The sequence below is a fragment of the Epinephelus lanceolatus genome, chromosome 19, assembly GCF_041903045.1.
Source record: "Epinephelus lanceolatus isolate andai-2023 chromosome 19, ASM4190304v1, whole genome shotgun sequence".
Taxonomy (NCBI): Eukaryota; Metazoa; Chordata; class Actinopteri; order Perciformes; family Serranidae; genus Epinephelus; species Epinephelus lanceolatus.
Window position 1 is genome coordinate 23267295 of NC_135752.1, and position 25171 is coordinate 23292465.

The window sequence follows — 25171 nt, forward strand, 5'->3', positions numbered from 1 at the left end:
GAAGTTTTTGTTGTTGTGATACTTATTTTGGCCACAAGAGGCTGACGTGCACCATTACCACTGTTTGATCAGGACTAAAAGCATTCATGTTTTCTTCCAGGTAAGTTTCATACACAAGGAACATGTTAGGGGTGTGACAGAGTGACATATACCGATTATACTTGAATATACTGGATGTTCCATGTGTTATATATGCATTGACTATATCGTGAATATGGTGTATAAACTGTCACATCGTTTTTAAGACAACGGCATGAGACTTGCTTTGGCATTTCTTTTGCTCACTCCCTCTCACAGACACAAAAACAGAATAAGACTCACAAACATGATATGCCACACCCACACCTAAGCCCACACCCACGCCTATCCAGATTACTCTCTCCAGAGCGACAGTGTGAGCAGGTGAGGTGTGTGTTGCTGTATCTGCAGGGCTCCAGACTTCTACTATTTATTCAAATTTTGTGACAACGAAACACCAGTGCAACTTATTATATTATATGTGAACTAGAGAGCTGTTAGCTCACAGTTAATAGGTCCTCAAGCTCAACAGCGGTGCAGTAATGGTGTAACTCTCTGCTTTGTAACTGCTAATATCTGTCAACAGGAAGCTTTGACAGATGTTAGCGTTCATCGAACGGAATTCTGAAGTGCAAAGCAAAGACATCAACACTTCTGGGCCGAGATGAGCTAAGTGCTTTAGAGTGAAAGCACCAATGGTTTCACTTTGATTTATGTCATTATAACACTATTTATTATATAATGCGCACAAATGTTCAGTTAACTCTAGACACAATCTGATACAATGTCAAACAGTGCATTGGCTATACTACTCCAAAGACAGATTGCAAAAGATTTACCCTGATGTTTCCCCCCTAGTAGGTGTAAACAGGCAGACGGGACATTAACACATTCTCTTTGGACATGTTGGACATTATTTGTGTATTTGAATGTCTCTTTAATGCCTTTGAGAAGAACTGGGAAGATTCTTTAATAAGAATAAGATTCAAATATTTGTCAGAATTTGGAGTCCTGTACTGGAGTATCTCAACAGTGGTGAATCTTAATGGTCTAACTGAGTAGCAGTGTGTCCTCTATTGCTGTGTATATGTATTTCATTTTACTAGTAACGTTGAAGTCCTAGGACTTGTTTTTTGTTTTTCCACCTGTGAGGATATTTGTGATATTAGTAAATTATTACAATGATATACTGAGTGTTTTTTATATTGAAAATCTAAAATGAAGGTTAAAAAACATTCTTCTACAGTAGCTACTGTATTAAATGCTATTGTAATTGTAGTTACTAGTTTAATCATCTACAGTAGTTTAGAGGAAATTTCAAGATATCAAAATATATATTGTGTGTCGCTAGATAGCCTAAATATATTAGGATAAATGTATAGGCCATATCCCCCAGCCCTTGTATAATGTGTTAGCAAGTTATGTAACAATACTGTTATGTTTTCTTTTCATGTACCTTTGTTTAAATGTTTGACAGATAATTAGATAATTTTTTAAGCAAGATTATCCTGGAAAAACCTTTGTTTTCATCTGTTCTTGAGTCATAATCACAGGAGAGAAAAGCATTTAGTTCAGACTTAGAAGATGGATCACCATATTTTCACCCTCACTTGCCTCTCGGGGCTTCCGTATAAAAGCAATGGTGTAATTAATAAAGTTAACGATCACCCCACTCCATGTAAGTGTAAACCAGGTCAGTGAGCTTTGACAATGTCATCAGTTACACCTGTTTTCTTGCTGTGACAAATGGAAAAACTCTGCTGTTAATAAGTTGTCCTCGCTCCTCATGCTGATCATTGTTGGTTGTATTAGATGTAGGAGTTTGACACCACAGTAATGAATCCCCCTCAAGGTGTTAGTTTACTTGAATGACAAGCTATCGTGCTAATGAGTGCATCTGCCTCATCATTGTTTAGAAGTCTTTAGAGCAGATGTGGAATCATGTCGGTCACCTGAAAATACCCAATGATCCTTTCTTCTCAAACATTCAGATTACCAATATTATGCTTTATTACACTGTGTTCCTAATGAGTTCTTTGATCTTTATTCATTCTGCTCATGATACAGTTATATTTAAATATTTTGAGTGATGTAACTCATCAAAGTACTATTCAGTCAATCGTTTATTTTAAACATTAACATAGTGTGTAATATACATTATGATAACCTGTCAAAGAAGCACGATTTGATGGTATGCAACACCTTCCCTTCTTAGAATAGTCGCCCTCTGATCCCAGTTTGGTTTTCGCAGCTCTCCTTGTTAGCTGATGCCAGACATCCTGCTGCCACACTCACTATCACTCACTCTTTTTTCTCCGTCAGCCAGCTGTCTCTTCTTTTTTCTCTTCCATCTGTCATTTTCTTATGTCACCACCATTATTAACAACTCCATCATGTTTCCTCTCCTACGCACTCACCTCTCTCCACTTCCTGGACATGTCCTTCCTTCACTCCCAGATTTTCTCTTTCTGTGTCACCTTTCTTGCCTCCCACCCAGCACTTCTGCCTACACCCTATTATCTCGAGTCTTTCTGCTCACAGGTGTGTGATATTTTCTTCTAGGCGGAGACCTGCAGACCTCCTGTAATACCTTGGATGAAGGAGGCCTTGATGACAGTATGGACTGGGAGGAGGAGAGGGAGATGGAGAGGCTTGCCTGTGAAGCGGATGACTTTGTACCTCCCAAGATCATGGTAAGCAATCAGTTAACCAATTCAGTATGTAACTTAAATTAGGCAGATTTATAAGGAAACACATTTAAAAAGAATGGTCAAGATATCTTGACTTTTAATTTGACTAAGAACAGATCAAGTCTCTCAAACACTTCCCACAATGCAACTCACCAGAAGGGCTGTCCCACAAACCATATCAGTCAGGACCACTTTAGTCAAAGAAAACTTTACTTCCATTTGCAGTATTATAATTGGCGGTATGGCTCTGTTCTAGGGCCTCTCTGCCTTTCCTAGACCTACTCAGAAAGCCTAAGGCAGAGAGAGTGCACCTCTCTGCCTGCCACGCACAAACAAGCAAAGCCTGAGAGCAAACCTCCCTGCCCTTCCATTTGCTGACACGGAAGGCCATAAGGCAGAGAGAGCACACCTCTCTGCCCTTCCACAGGCAAACAAAGAAAGCCTGAGGCAGAGTGAGCAAACATCCCTGCCCTTCCATGCGCCTACTTGGAAAGCCTAAGACAGAGAGAGCAGCAAAGACCCCCCGGGAACAGAGCAGAGCAGCATCAATGACAAACAGAAATGACGTTGATAACTCAGACCCAGCATGAAAAGGAGGAGCTGGGGTGGAGGCAGGTTGCAAAGCAGCTTGCAGAGGAAGCAGCAACAGTAGGCAGGCCAGAGCAGTTTAAATAGGCCACCCTGAATGAGATTTGCATAGAAATTGGTTGCATAGAAGGGAATCATGTGATCTATCAGCTGACTCCCTTCCATCAATCAGCTGCTCCATCAGTTGATTGGGCTGTTTGAGATCAGTGGATGTAGCTGGGATGTGAGCTGAGCTTGACATCATGTCCTGCCTGAACTGCTCAATTTTTGGAGCTTCAAAGCTTCAATGATAATTGTCCACAACCATTCGAAGCTTCAGGACTGCAGTGGACGGATCACGTTCATAAACGCTAATAAATCACCCGAAATTGACACAACTTTAGTAGGACGTAGCGCTTTCAGTGAGTCATTAATAACTCTGACAGTCGCGTGTTAGGCCACATCACTAGATGCAAAGCAAGCACTTCACTACAGTTGCAAGCCGCGGATAACTGTCTGCACATCGTCTCATCTGTTCCCTGTAAGACATCCAATTAATTAGCTTGAAGCAGGGGTCAGTGACTGCAATGAGGACACTGGCCTCCTCCATGTCTGACACTTGTAGCCTCATTTCAGTTTCCTCCACCAGTTTATATCTGAAAAAAACAATCAAAAAATAAAGTATCTGAATAGTGATTCAGACATCGATTACCATGGCAACAATTGAAGCTCTGAAGCACTGGGGTCAGCTCTGCTCACTAGCATCTTTTGTTAGACCCTTCCTGCCTGTTGAATGTTAATCGCTGCATCTGAAATCACACATGCACTACATACGCAGTATGTGTACTACGGTTCAACATACTTCAGTGTAAATTAATAGTAGTATGTGTCATCTTTGCGAGTCTAGACGCACAGAGCTGCAATTATATAACTTCCAGAGAGCCTCCTTAATAGGTGGAGGAGCATCACCATGATAACCAGTGCCAACCTCCACTCAAATGGCCATTTGAAAATAATTTCAAAAAAAAATTTTTTTTGTTCTCATCAACCGCATTGCATTGCAGGATATTTTTACCTGCGTAGTGTCCAGTGTTTGCATACTGTATTATGTCACCGCAAATAGTATGGAGTTCACGTACTATTGGTTTCATACTAAGGTTTTAGGCATACTCAGAAATCTCACATAATATACTACCTCCACACCCACCAAATTGTATTTAGAGTTGGGTATCACAACTTGATACTTTTAAGGTATCAACCAAAATATCCCAGTACCAAGTAGTATGGAAACTTCTCCAGTCAAATGACACCCACATTCAATCCTTTTTACACCCAGAACTAGAAAAAAAGGAGTCTATTTGTAGGTTTTGCAGGCAGCCAGTCACCACAAGTGACCTTTGCAATGTGTGACTGGCCCATAACCGCAGCAGCTGCAACCCATAAAGCCTGTGGTGTGGTGGAGTTGAGCGTGGTGTATTCAATGGAGTTGGCAGCTCAGTGTGCCAAGATGCCACCAAAGTTTCAAAAGACAGATATGCTACACTACTGTGGTGTCTGGTGGGATTTTGTGCAACTGGATGCTGCTATTCATCTGATGACGGATGAAGTAGAAAAAGGACAATCTAATGAGGTACTCTATTGGTAACATTATATGACTCTAAGGGTACTGGTATTGTTATTTTTCAAATGATACACAGTCCTATTTGTGATGCAGGCTTTCTGCTAAATGACTGTAGTCCTGAAACCCGAGCAGGAGTATGGAGACTTTAGAAAGTCACCACAGATATACAACTGTTGTCACAGGCTGAATACTGCTCCCCATAATGAGCGAACTGAACTTGTGAAATTAGTGTAGTGTCCCTTAAAAAAATGTAAGCTCTTGGGTTGTTGCAGCTAAAAATGATCCCGAGTAAATGAAGCTCAGTAAAAATTGTGGTTTTAGGAAATGGCTATGCTAGGATTACACACTGATGGCAGATCTAGGTTAAAATTAGCTTATTTTGAGGTACATTTATATGCAGGTGCAGTATCTTAAATGTACCTAATGTATTCTCTACCATTTCGCTTTGAATATTATATAGAGCTGTACATTCCCTGCAGGCATGAGAGTGTAATGGAGTTTGCTCTTTTCCTCTCTCCTCTCATTTCCTCTGACCATCTCTTCCTTCTGCCCCCACTTTGCTCCATTTTCTCCATCCTCCATCTTTCTTCTCCTTCTCCTTCTTCTCCCGTTTCTCCTTCACCTTTAGCTGATCTCATCTAAGGTCCCGAAGGCAGAGTACGTTCCCACTATAATCCGCAGGGATGACCCCTCCATCATCCCCATCCTCTATGTGAGTCCAGCACACTTGAACATTGACGTGTGCATTACAATACATAATCATACCAGGCACACGAGATGTTTCTTTAGAGGGTGTACAGTGTCAATAAAGTATTGCAATTTTAAATGACTATGTTTTATGTGAACGTCTTTTCCGTAGGACCATGAACATGCAACTTTTGATGATATTTTGGGTGAGTAAACATTCTTGTTTGCGTTAGTATCTGTCTTTTTCACATGTTTTGTTCCCAGCTGGCCACCAACGTTGTTAGACACTGGTTGAATTTAGTGCCAAGACAACATTAATGTAGAATACTGCAGACTGATGACGTTGATAATTTTTTGGTTTTTAAGTCCAAATGTCTCATGTCAGCATCATCTTGTGTAGAATAACTTCATTTAGTCATAGGGTATGAAGAGCAAAACCCAATGTCTGCAAACTGTCATGTGAACATCAACACAACGAAAAATTGTACTGTTGTAAGACATTTGAAATATCTTTAACTCGACTGTTACTTCAACCAAAATTTGCCCTCTGTCCAACATAAGACTCCAAGGTCTTAACTACATCATATTGATGCCCGGTGCCAGCTGGGTAGTTACCATAAAACTTCAATTAATAGCCCAGGCTATTATTTGCCTAAATCACTGAAATGAACAGTCCTATATTTGGGACAGGCCTTTAATTCCTTTCACACAAAACTGTTGCTCAGCAAAAATCAGGAAATACAATCAAATTATTTATTTAAACCAGTATGAATATTACTTGTGTAAAGGTTAGGCTTCAGATTTCATATTAATCATAAATCATTCATCGGAGAGTTACGACACTCGAGGATACTCACAATACTCAAGCTTGGATTCATTTTCATGAAAACCCCATTGATTATTTCTATTTGAGGACCCTTACGGGTTAAAAGGAATATGATTAACTTATAGGGCAATCGAAAACTGGACACATAATTTTAAAGTAGCCAACAACCCCTTTTTTTTTTTTTTTTTTTTTTTTGTTTTTGTACTCAGTTTTCATTCGTTTTTTACGAAAACAAAAAAGCAGACAAAATCAACAACAGACAAAACCAGCAACAACAGGCAGGGGCGTCACAGGCAAAGATGTAATGCCCAATACTGAGAAAACAGAAAATAAGAACAAGCAAGGCTACGCTGCAGTGCCACTGACAACGGGCCCTCCTTTTCCGTGACCGTCCCTCAAGACCACAAAGGTCCCCATGATCCCCAGCTTTGACCCCTGGAAATCCAGGGCACTTCAGGGAGGGAGAAATCTTCCAGATATCCATGAGCCACCATCCATCCCGCATGTCCCAACACCAAGGGAGACAAAAGCCAACAACCTGGTTTTATACATTCAAAGAACTTCTATTAAAAACGTGAACTGCTTGGCAACCAGACCAGGCGTTTGTCAAAATGTGTCGCCATGCCGGGCTAGTAAAAGGGACTGGGCATTCAATTGAAGCTTTGCGGTATATATTTGATTAAAATTTAATTCACATAATTGACTACAGTGAATAAAATACTACAGAAAGAAGAATATTCCAAAAATATGTAAGAACAGAGGATATAAACATAAAATATGATCAGGATATTTGCAAATGATTTTGTGGCAAGAGGTAATATGTAATACTAGCGTCCAGCTAATGGAAGTTAAACAAGTTAAACACTACTTAAACAAGTACAGAGACATAATTACTATAAAATATAGAGCCACAGATACATTTATATACAGATAGAAACATTTATATGACATCCTGTCTAGAAAATCAGTCACCTTTAGTCTTGAGCCTGGACTGTGCCTCAGTCTGCCACGAGGCTCGAGTCTGAACTCTGGCTCAAACCGTGGGAGGTAAAGGTCAGATAAAAAGCTCCAGGCTAAACCTTAACTGCAATCAAGTCTTTTAAAACAAGCTTACACATAGCTTATCAGCTCTGCTCATTTGCAACCAATTAGAATCCTGCGTAATTGCTTAAATACTATTTTTAAAACTGGTTTCTGCATTCAGAAAATGATAGTCTTGCTCATCAGAGAAGCACTTGCTGTAAATGGTCCCTGGAGCCTCCCAAGATGATAATGAACTCTGCATTGAATACAGCTCTCACAGTTAGTGAGAGGATGTCGATGAATAATTCACACGTATAGATTTCAGGTTTCCATTTTACCGTTGTTCATTGGTTTTATTTTGCAGTGACATTTCCTGCTGCTTTAAGTACACACAGTTGAATCCAATTTAAACAACGTCTTCCATTAGTTTCTCTGCTGTCTATTATTACACCTGTACTTGAACTCACCCCCCCGGAGATTTCCTTTGTGTTCGTCATTCACAATACTCCCTCTCTCACTACATTGTTACGTGTCTCTTTTCGTATTCTCTCCTCTCTCAGTCCCTGTCGTTCACATCAATCCAACCCTTTTTTTCTCCCTCTGTCACAGAGGAAATAGAGAAGAAGCTCACAGCTTACAGGAGAGGAAGCAAGTTCTGGAGGATGCTCATCTTTTGTCAGGTGAGGAACAAGGAGATAGAATAAATGTGATACTGTATTTCCTTTAAAACTGGGATGTACATAAAGGTTTATGTGTTCATGCACTGCATATGGAACTCCCCGAGTAACCAGCTAGAGTGTTTTAAGAACCTCCCTTTGGGATCTAATCTCTCGAGATCTTAATTAAAGAGAAGCAAATTAGCAGGAGTGATGGTAGTAATGTGTTCAACTCCTCTGTGTTTTTCTTAGGGAGGCCCCGGTCATCTGTATTTACTGAAGAATAAAGTGGCAACTTTCGCTAAGGTGGAAAAGGAGGAGGACATGAGCCAGTAAGTTATCACTGATTCCATCTCCTGATGAATATTAGTTCATTTCTCCATGGCCTCCTGTTGACAATTCACATTTCCCATGTCTTATAAAGCACTGACATGTGATGATGCTTTACGAGACATGGAAACATGACTGAGAGCCATTAGCCAGCTGTGAAAAGAGAAGCACTGGGGAAGTATTTCATCATTAAAATATCGTAGCTGCACTTTTATTGAGCCTTTTATTCCACCAATAATCAGAAAAAGAATTCCTCCTGTGCAAATCTCAACCAAAAGAAGCTGGCTTACTCCCAAAGAAACCTTTATTTCATTTTAGAGATTCAAAGATCCTGGCACAAATTTGTCACGTAAATGCTCCTTACTCTATTCTCAGAGTATGAATACCGTTTGTGAGTGCGCTCCGACTTAATTTCAATCAAAGATGTTCCACTGAGACGATTCAACATTTGCTCTACGTTTGTTTGTCATTTATGAGCACATCTACAACTAAGAGAGGGGCATCTTTGCATAGGTGATGTTTTCTTGTTTCAGAGATTTAAAAACCCACAGCTTACCTTCTGTTTCATAAGGATATTCTTATTACAGTTGCTTCAGTGCAAAAGCAGTTAACCAATAAAGCGTGACGAGTGCTTGGCGCAGGCTTATCCTTTTAAAAGTTACATTTTGTGTATTTAATTTCACGGGAACTGAACATTCAGAAGGAAAAAAATCCAGCCTGTGTAACTGTAGCCTTTGTCTGTGTTCAGATTCTGGAGGAGGCTTAGTCGCTTCATGAGTAAAATCAACCCAGAACCCAACCTCATCCACATAATGGGATGCTACGTCCTGGGCAACCCCAATGGAGAGAAGGTACAGTGCAAGCACACACACACACATGAACAACGGAAATTATGAAAAGCTCATCTTTAACACCACTAAAGTTTCACGCCAGAGTACATATTAAAAATGTGCATATTTAATTCAGAACAGAAAAGATGCCAACAGTTGGTGTCACTCAAGCACACAGTATTTCACAGAAGGTATGATTATCTCAAGATTAATGTGTCAGCTGTTGCCTGCTTTTGCTTCAGTGACCAGGTTATGCTCATTATTATGTAGTGGATATAATGAAACGTGTTGTTGTTTCAACAACACTGTGGTTAACTAGGGCTGATGATGTGTCACGAAAATTATATCATGATATTTTTAGGCTATATCTTGATACACGATATATATCATGATATTTTAAAATGTCCTCAAAAGCACTTCCTTAATGCTCAGACTGGGAGACAAAAGCCAACATAATGTTCCTGACCAAATACCCTCTCTGATGCGACGAAGTTGTAGGGACGACAAAGTAGGTTAAAGCAAGCGTTCAAACAAATAAAAAGTCTGGTAAGTTGATAAATTTAAATATTTCAGCCTTTAAAACAAGGGGGACAAAACAACATTTATGCCATATCACGATACAACGATATCCAACATCTAAGACGATACATAGTCTCATATCTCGATAACGATATAATATCTTCATATTGCACAGCCCTACGGTTAACATGTGGTCAGGTGTAGGCACAAAAACCACTTGGTTATGATTGGAGAAAAGATTACGCTATGGCTTAAAATACCTGCTTTTGGGGCACAATCGCAGCAGGAAAAGGAGCGATGTCTGTGTAAAAAAACAATAGCTTTTCGTGGTATTATCATCACCAACTGGCAGAGGTGGACAGAGTACACAACTTCACTATTTGAGTAAAAGTACAGATACTCCTTCTCAAATATTACGCCAATACAAGTAAAAGTAGCTTAGTCAAAATATTACTTAAGTAAAAGTACTTCTCAGGAAATACAGGAAAGGAAAGTAGCTTTATTGTCATTCTGACACAATTCTGCTACAGAAATGTTTATAGCTCAAAAATAAACAAATAAAGGTAAAAAGCCTCAGAACACAAACTCAGCTGCATTCATCAACAAATGAAATTGCTTCATATTGTCAAGAAAACAAATTTCACCCCCCAACTGCCTATTTTTCTCACAAAAACCCAAATTTCCTTTTCTTCTAGTTACATTTGAACGCATCATGAAGTACACACTGCAAAAACTCAAAATCTTATCTAGAATATTTGTCTTTTTTCTAGTCTCTTTCGGGGCGTTCGTGGCTTAGTGGTAGAGCAGGCGCCCCATGTACAAGGCTGTTGCTGCAGCGGCCCGGGTTCGACTCCAGCCTGTGGCCCTTTGCTGCATGTCACTCCCTCTCTCTCTCCCCCCTTCACACTTGTCTGTCCTATCAATTAAAGGCTAAAAAATGCCTAAAAAAATTATCAAAAAAAAGGTCTCATTTCTAGTCAAAACAAATCTCATTACAATTAAAATAGGACACATCACCTAAAAAGTAACTTGTAATTTGCCAGTGGAGCAAGATTTTTTTGCATGTAGTAAGAAAAAAAACTTGCTACGAATCATTCTTCGTATCAGAAACCTCGAACATGGGCTTGAGATACGGCCACGGATGCTCGGAGCCGGGGGAGTTTCTCCGTCTGTTTCTTCCTCCATCGCTGCTGAAGCCATCGACACTGCTATCGCATGATGTGGATGTGAACCGCCAAAGTTAAGTGTCGTTTTAAGCATGATGTAGTACAGGTAAGGCAATACAGCTAAGACAAACCATACACGAATCAGCAGAATCAGTTTATTTTCTTTGGTATCAGAATTTAACAAAAAAAAAAAAAAAGAAAGAAAATTCATCAGCTGACGTAGGAGCAAAAGTAGGGAGTAACGAGAGTATCAATAGAATTGTAGTGGAGTAAAAAGTACAGTATTTGTCCTTCAAATGTAGTGGAGTAAAAGTAAAAGTATCCCCCAAAAATAATACTCAAGTAAAGTACAGATACTTAAAAAATTTACTTAAGTACAGTACTCAAGTAAATTTACTTCATTACTGTCCACCACTGCCAACTGGTCGCTACAAAACACCCATGTTTGGAGCCTGAACAGCCAATGGAAACACAGCAATGACTTGCTAAAACACCAGTTTTGTCATATATTGGTCCCGAAAAAAAGGTCTAGAGCCTGGGAGCCCTCTCACCTAGGCGTCACCATCCACCATCCCCTCCGCCTTCCAATGACAAAGTCAGCTCATATATTACATCACTATTTTTTTTTACAAAAAACTGTCCTTTAGTTCAGATACACACAGTTATTTAACAAGGTACGCACCAAAATTCAAAACCACATCAGTCCGACGAACAGTAATATATCGAGCGATGCAAGAATGGAATTACACATATTACACAACAAAATAATATATGTGGTTTTTAAAAAATTGCTAAAGAAAAATTGCTGCAGAGCATTACTTAAAAATGAACTTCACTAATTAATAGTATTCTTTGGTGTGTAAATGTTTCATGGGCATTCTATTGAACTGTATCTGATATTTATCTATTAGATTATGATGGATTCAGTTGAAGTCAATTTACCTAGTGTCTTTCTGTGTAAACTGTGTCAAATGTTAGTGTTTCTTTTACAATGGATGTACATTATGATGTGCTATTTTGTGCCTTGTGTTGTGTAGTGTGAATGTATGTTTTGTATTGTCGCTATGCAACTGTGTAGACCCCAAGAAGACAGCTAAGTGAGATCTCAATAAACAAACAAACAAACAAACTTTAGAAACATTGATATGTATCATATGTAACGTGCAAATGCAACATATTCGTGATCTACAGAAACGTATAATGCCAACATTTTTCCTGGCGAATGGGCTGTGGTATCAGGGCTGAAAAAGTCAGATCGGTGCATCCTCAGTGGAGGCCACAAGGACAATAAATGCTCAGCTTTGGATGCTTGTGTTTTAGCTGAGGAAGTTGAAGACAGGCCCGTTAATCTTCTCCTCTTCAGTAACACACACAGCACACACAGCTCCACTGCAAACTTTCGTCAGTGTTACCACAGTGCATGAAAGTGCGTACTCTAAACTCAATTACTTAGGCCATTGATGATTGCACGACAGTAATGACATATTTAGTGGTGAGACGAGGCTTAGTCGCTCTACAACACAATTACTGTGGAGTACACAGGCAGATAATGTACATTGAGTACGGAGTGTTGAAATCTGATGCAGAACTATGAATCAATTCCTGGGACCATCGCACGCTGCGATTCAAGCGCACGCCAATTCATTCATAACAAGGTCTCTGCTGATTTAAATGCTCAAAACCTAATATTTATGTGCCACACAAGCTGAGTCAATAACTCAAGATGCCCAAGATAAATAGATGTATTGTTCCCTGTCTCTTATTATTAAAGCGAACACTTCTTCTCGCTCCCTCCTGCCCAGTTCTCTCTGTGTCCTCCCCGCTCATTTCTCCGTTTCTTGCCGTCTGCTTTCATATTTATGCTCACTGAGTCTGTTAGTCTGATAATCACCATATTATCCTCCTGACTGTCTCAGTTTCTCCCTCTCTCCCCCTCTCATCCTCCACATGTGTGATTATTATCTCACTCTCGTGTGATGCTACTGGATACAGCTGAAGAGCACACACGCTGAGTGATACTGCACCTCTCTCTACCTGACATGAAACAAACAATAAGACATAACCACATACAAAAAAAAAAATCAAAGCACACTCACACGCACAAACAAGCTCGCCGACACACACACACACACACACACACACACACACACACACTGATGCACAACATAGCCAGCGGTGTTTGTCTGACCTAACTGTCTGTTCCAGTCACGTCTGCCAAAATGCTTTGTTATATAAAGTGGATCTCTCTGGGGTTGATGGACAGGCTGGCAGTCTGCAGAACAGACTGCACATCAGTGATATCTCCACCCCTACAGACAAACACAGACACAGTTGTTTCAACAAAGCTTGAGTCCAAAACAACAAAAATGGTGTGCCTCTCTTTTTTCAAGGCTTAGTCCCAAGATCCCAAAGTGATATTTTCACACTGGTGGCTCGTCGACTGTAGACTTCAGTCAGAAAATACAATTAATGAGATTTTCCTTGTGTACACTTTTTAGGATGTAGAAATTTTGCCTACCTACCCTCCACTGGCAAATACACTGCATGGCCAAAAGTATTTGGACACTTGAACAGCACACACAGTATATTATATGCTGCAACAACAGCCTCCACTCTTCTGGAAAGTCTTTACACGAGATTTTGGAACCTGGCTGCGAGGCTTTGCATTCAACCACAGGAGCATTAGTGAGGTCGGCCACTGATGTAAATAATAGTCATTACAGCATTACAGTTCATCCCAAAGGGGTTTGATGTAGCTGAGGTCAGGGCTCTCTGGATAATTCAGCTCCCACTAAAAACCTGCTGAACAATGAACACTGGATAAATTTTAACTGGGACAAGTTTCAACTGGTTGTAATGTGTAATCCTTACCACTAGATGCCACTAAATCCCCCTAAATCTTACACATTGAACCTTTAAATATATAAATATTATTTAAAACAATAAGTTTGATTGAATTATGTTATCAATCTTAGAGCTGGGTCAGTTTCAAGTTTTGCCGTCCAGTCTGTAGTACGAGTTTGAAACCGGTTTGATTTTATGTAAACTGGCTGAACCAGCATTTGTCATAACAACACGTTCTGACAAATTAACCCTATGGGCCCGAACGATGCATAGTGCGACCATAGTCCAATGTTTTCACAGCGAAAAAAAATGATAAAGTTACACTAAAATTATGTATAACAGAGCTTTCATACAGCTCTGCACACACCTTACTCTTGGATGGATTACTTGCAAATGCAGACTCGCACAGAAATGCCACGCATATCACATGAAAGCGCAGGACCACACACATCACTGTGCTGTCATCCCATCACGCTATAAATCCAGATCAACTGTCTACAAAATAAAAACCTGACGAATTTCTTTACAATCCATTATACAGATCTTGTTACCAGTCACTTCATATAGTGAGGAATATCGTATCTTACCACGTCTTAGGCTTGCGTGTGTTTCTCCCTGTCTATCCACATTTGTAGTCCGGCTTTCAAGATGCAAATATCTCCATATTCTCCAGTTGACACTCCATCAAACTTTGTATGACAAGACCAGCGCACTTCACCTTTGCGCACCCAGACAACTGCAGCCTAATTATGCATGCATGACAGGGCCGTAGACACGTATACATTGAGGGGGACATGTGTCCCCCCACCAATGCCCAAAATGCCCCCTATTATCTTAAATGTAAATATTGCATGTTTCTTTCAGATAAAACACATTTTTGACTTGTGAATGAGTCAATGTAATTTCTTGCAATAATGAAAAAATACTGGCAATCATGTCCGCCTGGCACAAACCACATGTTTTGGACAGCTGTGAAGTGACAGAATGTCCCACCGTCATGGTTCTTATATTGCCAGATTCCAGGGAGTCTCCCCTCTTCATATATGGCAGAATATGTCATTTTCCAACTTGCTATGCTGAGATACATGTAAAAATGTAAGAATTTTGTAACACGGATTTGTTTTTTTCATTGATATAAAAATTTATATAAAATACAGGCACATAGAAGGACATGAAATGATGGCAAATCTGGTTAGCCCAGATTGTCAGGAAAAAACAAGATATAGCATGTGTATGTAGCCTTTACAATGACTGTGATATGAGCTTAAAAGTAAAAGTAAAGGGAGTAAAAATATCCCAAAAACGCCTAGGGCCCATAGGGTTAAAAGGCATCTAAATGGGCAACGTGCGCTGATGACACCACGGCACTAAATCCAACATGTATTGCATGAACAATGTGACAATGGACTAACAGACTAATGGAGCCACTAGTGTCTGACCGGCTGTGAGTCAAGGCCGGTGTGGGCAACATGACGGAGGTCACATTTTAGGAGATGAGAGGGGCAGAGCGGCACACAGTGTTTGTTTACACTGAAGTTCATGTGTTTTGGTGACGAGAGGAGACATGGCAAGTAAACAAAAAATGCACCAATATGGCAACATTTTGGATTTTAAGCCAACATGTATGCCCTAAATAACCGCAAGCAACACAGCACTGGGCAACCTCTAGCTCACGCAGTAGAGTGTGCTCCCCATATAGGCTGAGTCCTCCACATCTGCCTGGGTACAGCACTGCTACTGTGAGCTCAACTCTTATCGGATGGCGTGTTCCTATTTATATCTGTTGCTTGCTTTGCTGATTCATGAAGTTAAGATGAGGAATTATCTACAGGATACCTTTATATTTCACTACAAAAACCTTAATAAGGTAGAGGCTGGCTGGAGAAAGACCACCAGGGAGCTGTAAGTTTCTGGTGAGCTAAATGACCCTCATTAATAACAAACTAGGCTACTTGCTGTTGGCTATATTGTTATATCCATTAAATATCACAATATAAATCATGTGTTTTCCGTTGAAAAAAGTAATGTAACAAAGCAGGAAGATAGCAAGTGTGCTACTCACTTATCTTTGAAGTGGTTATGTCTTCAGTCTGACGTCAAACAAACAGCTAATATTGATGTGGTTTGTTTACATGTTGTAGACCTAACAGAAGTGCGTATTTATTGGATTCAATGTGGACAGAGATACGTGATGCAACGCGATAGTCTGACACTCATTTGCTTTTGGGACATGGCATTGTTATACTCCACTCGTGACTGGTGACACCTGGTATAATTCTGTATACCAGTCCAGTCTGGTGTTTGGCTTAATATCAAACCGGATTATGATTTTTCATACCGTCCCACCCTACTTAGTAAATTGTGCTAGTATGAGGGCAACATTATATTCACTGGCATCTTTGAGTTGAACAGACTCTAATGCACATTGTCACTGCCAAGTAGGGCCGGCCGGCCTGCCTCATGCACCTCCCTCGCTACGTGATGAGGTGGCCTGGCTAACCGCCCCAAACTCAGGCCCGCGGGAGAAGGGGGCCTGGGAGCCACCGGCCCTCCCTCTTCCCTATAACGTTTATACATACTATATAACATTTTATACACAATAATAGATGGATTATCTGTCCATCTATCGATGCTGTCCAGTTTTTAAGCAGCTGATAAGCCTTCAAACCAATGGATCTACGACTCAAAGGTGACTCTCTGGATCCCAATTCACTCACTTGTGCCTGAATCAACACGCCCACACCAACACTGCAGGTCTCAAACTATGAAAAAACACCCCAGAATAAAAATACACTTAAGTATGTGTCTGCACACTTTTGACCATAAAGTGCATTTTCCTTTAAGGCTCCAGTGTGTAGGTTTTAATGGCATCTAGTGGTGAATCTTCTCCTATTAGAGACATGTAAAGCTGCAGCCATATTCTGTTTAAAGCCTACAGGAAACTCCCACCATCAGCACAAAACAAACCCAACAACATGACACTTTGAACCCTGCTACATCATGCTGATACAGTGAAAAAATATGAGGCCAAGCGTGGCAATAATCCACTTAATAAATTTACTTTATTCATAATACATGAAGACAGGAGATGTGCCCTACTTCTAACCTTAACCGCCTCTCTTAACATTTTCTTTGGGGCTTCCACTTCCAGACGAAGCGAAGGGGGCTGATTGTGTGGGTATGGAGAGCGAATCATGTAGCTGGTGAGCAGGTCACTCACATAGTTGCTCCAGCTGCAGCCGCACCTACAACTACACCGGCTAACGCAAAAATGCTTATGGCCCTATCTAGAGCCAGTGTTAAATTTGTACATTATGGGCTACTGTAGGACGACATGGTCCGTATGTAGATATAGATGGCTCATTTTAAAGGTAACAAAAACCCAACAATTCTTAGTCTCAGGTGATTATAAACTAATGAAAACGAGTTTTAGATATCATTTCTGCCAGTAGATGCCCCTAAATCTTACACACTGGACCTTTAACTGTTGATTTTTGTTGTTGTTGTTGTTGTTGTTTACTGTCTTCATAAAAACATAACCTCCACACAGAGACAGTCCATCATAAACAGAGCATTTCACTCCAAGCCAGTCTCTGTTTGCCAAAGTTTAAATGGAGTCAGCCTGGGTCTCCATTCAATCAATTTTTAAACAGTAACTTTAAAAGCTGCCAAATGCTGCCCTCCTCCAGACGGCATAAAACAAAAAAACTTACAAACACACAACAGTAGCCGACAGGACTTAAATTAATAACATCCAGGAAGTCATTTCAAATATCAAAGCAACACGCTGAGCTAAAGCTTCCTGACTGCAGATCTGAAATCATGCCATACATACAAAGTGACTCAGGTCACAAACTGCAGCTTCATACGCACACTCACTCTCTGATGCACGTTCACACGCTGCATATGAATATGTGAGGTTGTGCTTGGGGGAGCGTCAGTCTTATATATCTTAAATTTAGGCTCATAAATATTGACATGCAGCCTGCAGTCATGATCGAGTGACTTCATCAGAGAGGTAAATTAAACCACCCCCTCTCCATTTGAAAGTAAAAACACAATGCTTAATTCATGAGTCATAAAATCACTCAGCAAATATCAAAGGGGTCTGGCTTGTTAAGCACAACAAAAGCTGATTTTGAAATGATAATGTTCTCTCTGTGTTGTCTTGTTCTGGGGTTGTTTTATAGATATGAAAGTCATGTCATATAAGGACAGAAAATCTGCCGCGTTTCTCTCAGTTTTGAATTTTCCAGGAGCTGCATATACATGAAAGTGAATGTGACAGAAAAAGGTGACAAGGCCAAATTACTTGGCTGAAAAAACTGCTCTGTGATTACTGGATAAAACTCTGCTGTGCGAAATGTGGAGCAGGCTGCACTTCAATCACAAAGACCTCAGCACTTAGATATAATAGTTGCTCTGAAGCACAGTTGGGGGATGCAGGAATGAAAACAAAGGCTGGGGATGGAGAACAGCAGGTGAGGAGGTCAGAGCGGCAGTGACCCAGTTTCAAGCACGTTTCGGTCAGCACAAAATCTGCGTCAGCCTCGGCAGCGACCGCCAGTGAGTTCGTAAGACGCCGCACAGGACAGAGAGAAAACTATCTTGCAACACATTATTTGAAATTTGTTATTTGCCTCCAGCTCTCTCTGCACCACAGACGAGCCATGTTGTCTCCCCAACCAGCCTCTCTCCTCCACATCTGGCACGTAGCCATCTTCTTTTATCTTTTTCAAAGGACTGCAAACACAAGGAATGAAAGCTGCTTTTTCTTCTCCACCTCCATTTTATCATCATAAAGTGAAAAACAAAGGCGCGTTTGGCCTTTGATATCTCTGACAGAGGGGTATCAAAATCCCCCCCGTGACTAAATTGGAGCAAGAAATTAGGGGGCTTCAATTTTTAATGTGCACGGCACCGCGTCAGTGACACAAGACGCTGCGGGAGAGATGACAGAAAAACCTAAAATCTCTGTACTGCTCCAATTAAGCTGTCATTACGTAATTAGGGCTGCAATTAATGATTATTTTTACTACTGATAAATCCGTCATTCTGTTCTTTTGATTGATCAAACAATGGTTAAGTCTAAAAATCACCATCAAAAATCTAAAGTGGTGTCTTAAAAGTGCTTTTTTTGGGTCCAAAACCACAAAGACTTCCATCTACAGTGACACAATGCTGAGACAAATCTGAAAATTCTCACATTTGAGAAGCTGAAACCAAATGCTTCACATTTTTGGTTGATGGATGACTGTGTGTGTCATCCATTAATTTTCATTCAGCGCAAAATCTCAAATGTGGAATGAGGAGAAAAAAAACACTTGCGAGACTAAAAATACAAGCTATCAGCTGGCATCTCAAATCTCTCATTTTCAGATAAGTTCGCTGATTTTAATCTTCTCTCTCTTAATTTCCTGAACATGGGAATGACTACTAAACCTTTGACAAGCTCGTTTCATGAAAGAGCAGAGAGGTTATATGAAGACAAGCACCTTAGCAACTTGTACGCTCACCTCATTTCCTGTCCTCTTTGTTCACTGCTCAGGAAGAATGTGCATACGTCTCTTTGTCAGTAATAAGCTGGATTCATTGCCGTTGTTGTGTGTGTGTGTGTCTTTATGTTTGTGTGTTGTGGTGTCTAAAGATGCAGACTCCCCTGCTGCGAGTGTATCCAAGTGCAGTAGGATTAATTGGTGTTTGCTTTCTTATCTCGGCCCAACAGCTGTTCCAGAAACTGAAGAATCTGATGAGGCCTTATTCTGTCGAGTTTGAGTCGCCGCTGGAGCTGTCTGCGCAGGGTGGGTCGGAACAAACACGCCCAAACATGTAGATCACACTGACACACACGTGCATAGTGATTCACACAGAGAAATAAAATGTTCTTCTTTGCCTTTAGCTTGACTGTTCTGAATTCTCGCGAGTTGTTGTTGATGTTGTCAGACACTGAGCTTGTCAATCGTCAGGATTGAGCATCACCGCTGCAGCCCGCAGTCTCCTCGTTCAATACTGGACCACTTTCAAAATAGGTTGTTCCAATTAGTCACTTAAGCCCCGTTTCCACTGAGCAGTACAGTAGGGTTCAGTTCGGAAAGCATTTTTTCTGTTTCCACTGTGAGAAGTTGTGGATGGTACCAGTGGAACCGTTCCGTACGTCCTCATTTTTGCTCCCCCTCTGTTGGGGTACCTTGCACACAGATCTGGTACTAAAAGGTGGAGCTGTGAACACTGCAGTCTGTTGATTGGTCATTAGAGGACAGTCACTCTGCTCAGGGCTGAGTTGTGACTGGTTTTGTAACCACTGTTCATACTGTGGAGAGTTTTACATTAGTAAACTACAACTATAAAATGAAAGGACGTTTTGCTGCCTCTCGCAGCGGCTGGAGTCAGAGAAAAAATAACTTAATTCACTGGGCCGACTGCCGGAGACTTTTAAGGTGGAACGTTAACTTGTAATGTTACTCAACGCATGAGTTGAAGACATGAATCCATCAACACGCCTTAAATTTCAATATGGCAACTCTGACCATTACTTTAGTTGGGTTTCTTTTGTCTCTCTTAGATGACAGTGTTTTAGAAATGAGTGGATCTTCAAACATTTAACGACCAGATTATGTGAACTGCGTATATTCTAAACCTCACTTAGAGGAAAAAAGCATTGCAGAGCGTCAATTCTGTGGGCTCCAGTCGGCTGCGCTTGCTTGAGAAGGACTACATGCACAAACTTGCTATTGCTGCAGCCTGTTCTGCTTTGTTTGGAAAATGTTGGCGTGCAGCCTCGTTCTGCAGAGGGTAAATAAGGTGCAGACGTTCCATCTATGAGGAGATACAGTGAGTGCTTGATGGAGCAGTGAATGACAACAACCCCGCCCACATTTAAGGGTACTGTTTGGCGATGGGAATGCTAGGGTCTAGGTAGGGCTGCTCGATTAATCGAATTTTAATCTAGATTACGATTTGGGCTTTCAACGGTTATGAAAACAAAATAATTGACATAAAACGATTATGCGCTTCTTGTCAGTTTACCCTCATTGTCTTGTGTTGTAAATCAAACGCACCTGGAAGCCGCGCATCTGTGCACATCAGGGCCGAACTCCACCGTGCGCGATACAGAGAGCAGAAGAGAATTGTAAACGCGCGACCATGTGGAGACAGAAATGACATGCCATCGTGTAAATAAGTCACGTCCGCTGCATAATCATTTGCATAATTGTGATTTCAAATTTGACCAAAATAATCGGGATTTTTTTTCATTTTTTCGAGCAGCCCTAGGTCTAGGTACCATGTCTGAAGTGTTACTTTTGGTTCCAAAGGTACCATACTGAAAGAGTCTGGTGGAAATGGGGCTCTAGACACAAAATCGTAGGATAATTGGGTCCAGATTGAAAAAAACTGCGGTTTCCTTTTAAGTGTTTTTTAAACATAATCTGGAAAGTTGCAAAATGTTAATGTATTTGCAAATATCTGCTCATAGCATCAAAAGTATGAGTCATATATGTTCAGGCACTCACAGCTGTTGGTTAAGGTTAGGGAAAGATTGTAGTTTTGGTGCATACTACAGTATATCCTGCTTCCTTAATGACTCAAACGTTTCCTGTCTCATTTACCAATCAAGGCAAAGAGATGATTGAGATGTACTTCGACTTCCGCCTCTACCGACTCTGGAAGACGCGCCAGCACTCCAAACTCTTGGACTATGAGGAGTTTTTGTGACGAAGAAACTCGGATGACGGGCCCCGCAGAGCCCCCCCTCCCAGTGCCACGAGGAACAACTGTTAACAACTGATCCAATGACTGAACCTTGCTCAACTATAGCGCTCGACCCGTCAACTCAATATAAACAGTCACGCCTCCTTTCATCCTGGAGAGGACTGAGAGAAGAGGAGGAGGAGGGATGACAGGCAGGACAAGGAGGCTGAAGACAAACTAAATTACTCCGTGCCTCAGCTCCTCCTCGTTTTCAGAGAAAGGATCAGGGACTAACAAGGGCCGAGAAAACACGCATAAAAGAAAATGAGGAAATAGCAGAGACGTCTGGACTGTTCATGTCTTAGTCATCAACTCCCTTTGCCTCCTGAGTTTGAAAGGAAAATCAAAAATTCAAATGTGTAAAAAACGAAATATCATTTTAGTCACACCTCTGTTGCAAAGACACATTTTTCTGAGGCTGATGTGCTTCAGAAAAATCACCGAAACTCATCCTGCCATTATGTGGTTCTGTGTTTTGACCGAACCTCTCAGACGACCCCGGACACATACATATACATGAATAATCCATATGTCGATGTGTGTATATATCACATTAATATATTAGCATAGCTTTAGTCATGCAAATAATACTCTATATGAAAATAATGATGCATCATTTATTTTTGATGTGCATTGTTGTGCAGTTTCATATGGAAATACTTTGGAATAACTCAGGTTTTAGCCATGAAGTAATTAATCTGTTTGTCTATTCTATCAAGATATTGTAATCTTCATCGCCATCGCTTGGAACGAATGTATTATCTCTCTAGAAATGTATCTTCGGTTTGAGGAATTGAGCTTCATGTTTTGGTAAAAAAAAATAACAAAAAAAAAAGTGCTGATTTTGTGTGCGAGTGTGCGCGCGTGTTTCCCATGTCAAAAAAAAAAGAAAACAGGCAGATGTGTTGTGTGTATTTTCTCTTTCTGCTCCTCTGTTGAAGCAAACGTAGTTGTTCATTACCTCCACCTTCCATCTTTCTCTCTTTGTGTCCCATACACACGTACGCAAAGACAGTCGAGCATGATTTATGATGTCAAGAGGGATGAAACAGCCATCCAAGTGCTCCTGCCACTGTAGTGTAGGAGTTGCCCTATTGATCCTTCCTGCTCTTTCGCAGAAGGTTCAGGCCACTTAGTCGGCCCCTGTCAACGGCGCCAGCTGCCCTCGCTATCTGCCAAACACCCTTGGCTTCACCCTAATGGCAGCCAAACGAGCTTCCGCCACCTCTCACTTCACTGGGCTGTGATCCAGTCTGAGGACTCGAGCTCTCTGAATTAAACAGATCTGCCAGAGGTTTAAAATGTTAACAGCCTTCTGCCACCCCTGCCAGGTGTCAGCTAGTTAAAAGGCCAGAAATACACGCTGAGTGTGTGTGTCTGTGTCCGACCACCCGAGCGACCTGAGCTGTCTTACGTAGATTAAATCAAATCAAATATGGAGAGCCGACAGCTGGACAGCAATCTGAAATTATGCGCAAGTGCTCACACAGACACAAACAAACAAACCACTAGGGCTGGGACGAAAAGAAGTTTGAAGAGTCAATAACTTAAAGGAGCACTCCACAGATTTTGCAAATGAAATAATCAAATCTGGAATACTACACAGCCTGTGGAACCATTTTTATGATGTCTGCTGTGGAGTTGGATTTCTAAAGTGTGAGAAAATGACCCTGGTGATGTCATCAGGGTTATCTCAGCTTTGGCTTTACCCTGCAATCTATCAAGATGAGTTATGGCAAGTGTATGATAGGTGTATTTTGGGGCTCGACTTCAAGGGACTAAATTCTCTCACAATCCCCCTACTTATGGAAGTGCAATACTAAACCACCTTAAATAATAACTCCCGTTATTTTCTTTTATTTAAAGCGGTATTCAACAGGGCTGACCCAAATGCTTCAAGCTTCAAAGCTTCAGTCATTGCTATGGTAAATGATGTCCAGATCAGTATTCAAATGCTTTGTTTGGTTTTTTCACCAGTAAACTGGTGAAGGGAACTGAAAGGAAGTGGCAAGTGTCTGACACAAATGAAGCCTGTGTCCTCAGCATCGTCATTGACCCCTGCTTCAAGCATTAAATTGGCCGTCGGACGAGGGGGGAAAAAAAGCAGGTGAAACAAAACACATCATTATCCACAACTGGCAACTGTAGTGAAGTGCTTTTCTTGCATCTAGTGATGTGGCTCGACACGTGGCTGTCTGAGTTACTAATAAGTTACTGAAAGCACCACATCCTACTAAACTTGTCTCGAGTTTGGGTGGTTTCCTAGCGCATATGATCCCCATCACCCAGGGTCCTGTCACGTCCTGTTGAAGCTTTGAATATTCGTGGGTACTTACTACTGAAGCTTTGAAGCTTTGCATGTAGTGATGCGGCCCAACCCAGGCTTTCCGAGTTATTAATAAGTTACAGAAACACTGTGTGCAATAGTCTGACTTCTCTTCCCATCACTCGTAGAGTCAGGTTCAGGTGGTCCCATCACGTACCATTGAAACTTTGAATATTGGTAGTTGATTATCGCTGAAGCTTCAAAGCCCCAAAAATGGTATTTGGGACAGCTCTAGTATTTGACAAAATGGTGACCAAATAGAAGCAGAAAAATTTCAGTACTCTAGTGTCAGTTTACCGTTCGATTTCTCAGGTTGGCGTGCACTTAAGGAAATTATTTCATCTATTGTCAAGTTTCCGAATTTAAGCTACATATAAAATTTCCATCCAATTGACCCAAGTAATTCTAACATATGCAAAAAAAGCACCATTTATGTTATCAAATCAAATAAAACTGAGATGAGACGATAGAATTGTGATGATAGCATTTACCTTATTTACTTTAGTGAAGGTTATGTAATTAAGTTAATAAATTTTATTTTTTGTTTTTAAATATGTGGATGTTCACCAACTTGTTCAAAATACACTGATTATTTTAACAGTAATTAAATCAAATTTATTACAGTAAATTAAATTCTTATGGTCTACTTATCTCAGATTTATTTGATTTAATGACATAGATGGTATGTTTTTTTATTTATGTCAGAACAGCTTGACTCAACTGGATGGACGTTTTCAATATAGCCTGACTGAAATACATAAACCTGACAACACAGATCAAATAATTACTCGGAGTGTTTCCGCCAAGGTCCTGATAAAGGCAGAAACTATTTGAATGCGTCACCCTAAGAAATAAACTGAGGCTACAGTATTGAGCTTTTGTGCCTCTACAGTGCTGCAATCTCAGCTTTTGTGTGTCCCTTTTTAAACAAAATGCTCCGGCATGTCAGCCATAATTCTATGAATATGGCTGCAATCCAAAAAGATATTGCCAAGTCATGCCACGACTCGCTGCTTGGCCAGTCACAGCGTTGTCCCACAATGATGGAAGCCCCTGAATGTCAGCGAAACATCGCTGTAGAACAACACTTTGACTCCAAACCAGTCGCTGAGTGTTCGCATAAGTGAGCGGCGTGCGGGAAGTTTACAGAGTGCATGAGGGAAATGATGAATAGATTTCAGTGGCTCCAGCCCCGCATAACTCACACACACACACATGCACATATACAAACACACACAGGTGAAGATACTCTACTTCTATATGGTAAATACTTTGCCATTTGTCATTATTTGTGTGAATGTGTTAATATTTGGAGCATT

At 40.7% G+C, this 25171-nt stretch overlaps 1 protein-coding gene across 5 annotated transcripts in view; it reads left to right on the top strand.

Annotated features, from left to right (window-relative positions):
- The window catches only part of nsmfa (NMDA receptor synaptonuclear signaling and neuronal migration factor a), a 69339-nt gene extending 46920 nt beyond the window's left edge, over positions 1–22419 (top strand). For all 5 annotated transcript variants that reach the window (XM_078161891.1, XM_078161894.1, XM_078161893.1 and 2 more), the window contains 8 exons: positions 2581–2711; positions 5525–5608; positions 5756–5789; positions 8042–8112; positions 8341–8420; positions 9167–9269; positions 19503–19578; positions 21393–22419. In XM_078161891.1, the coding sequence (XP_078018017.1) occupies positions 2581–2711; positions 5525–5608; positions 5756–5789; positions 8042–8112; positions 8341–8420; positions 9167–9269; positions 19503–19578; positions 21393–21490 (677 nt within the window). In that variant the 3' untranslated portion in view covers positions 21491–22419. The remainder of the gene's footprint in view (positions 1–2580; positions 2712–5524; positions 5609–5755; positions 5790–8041; positions 8113–8340; positions 8421–9166; positions 9270–19502; positions 19579–21392) is intronic.
- Positions 22420–25171: the final 2752 nt, after the last annotated feature.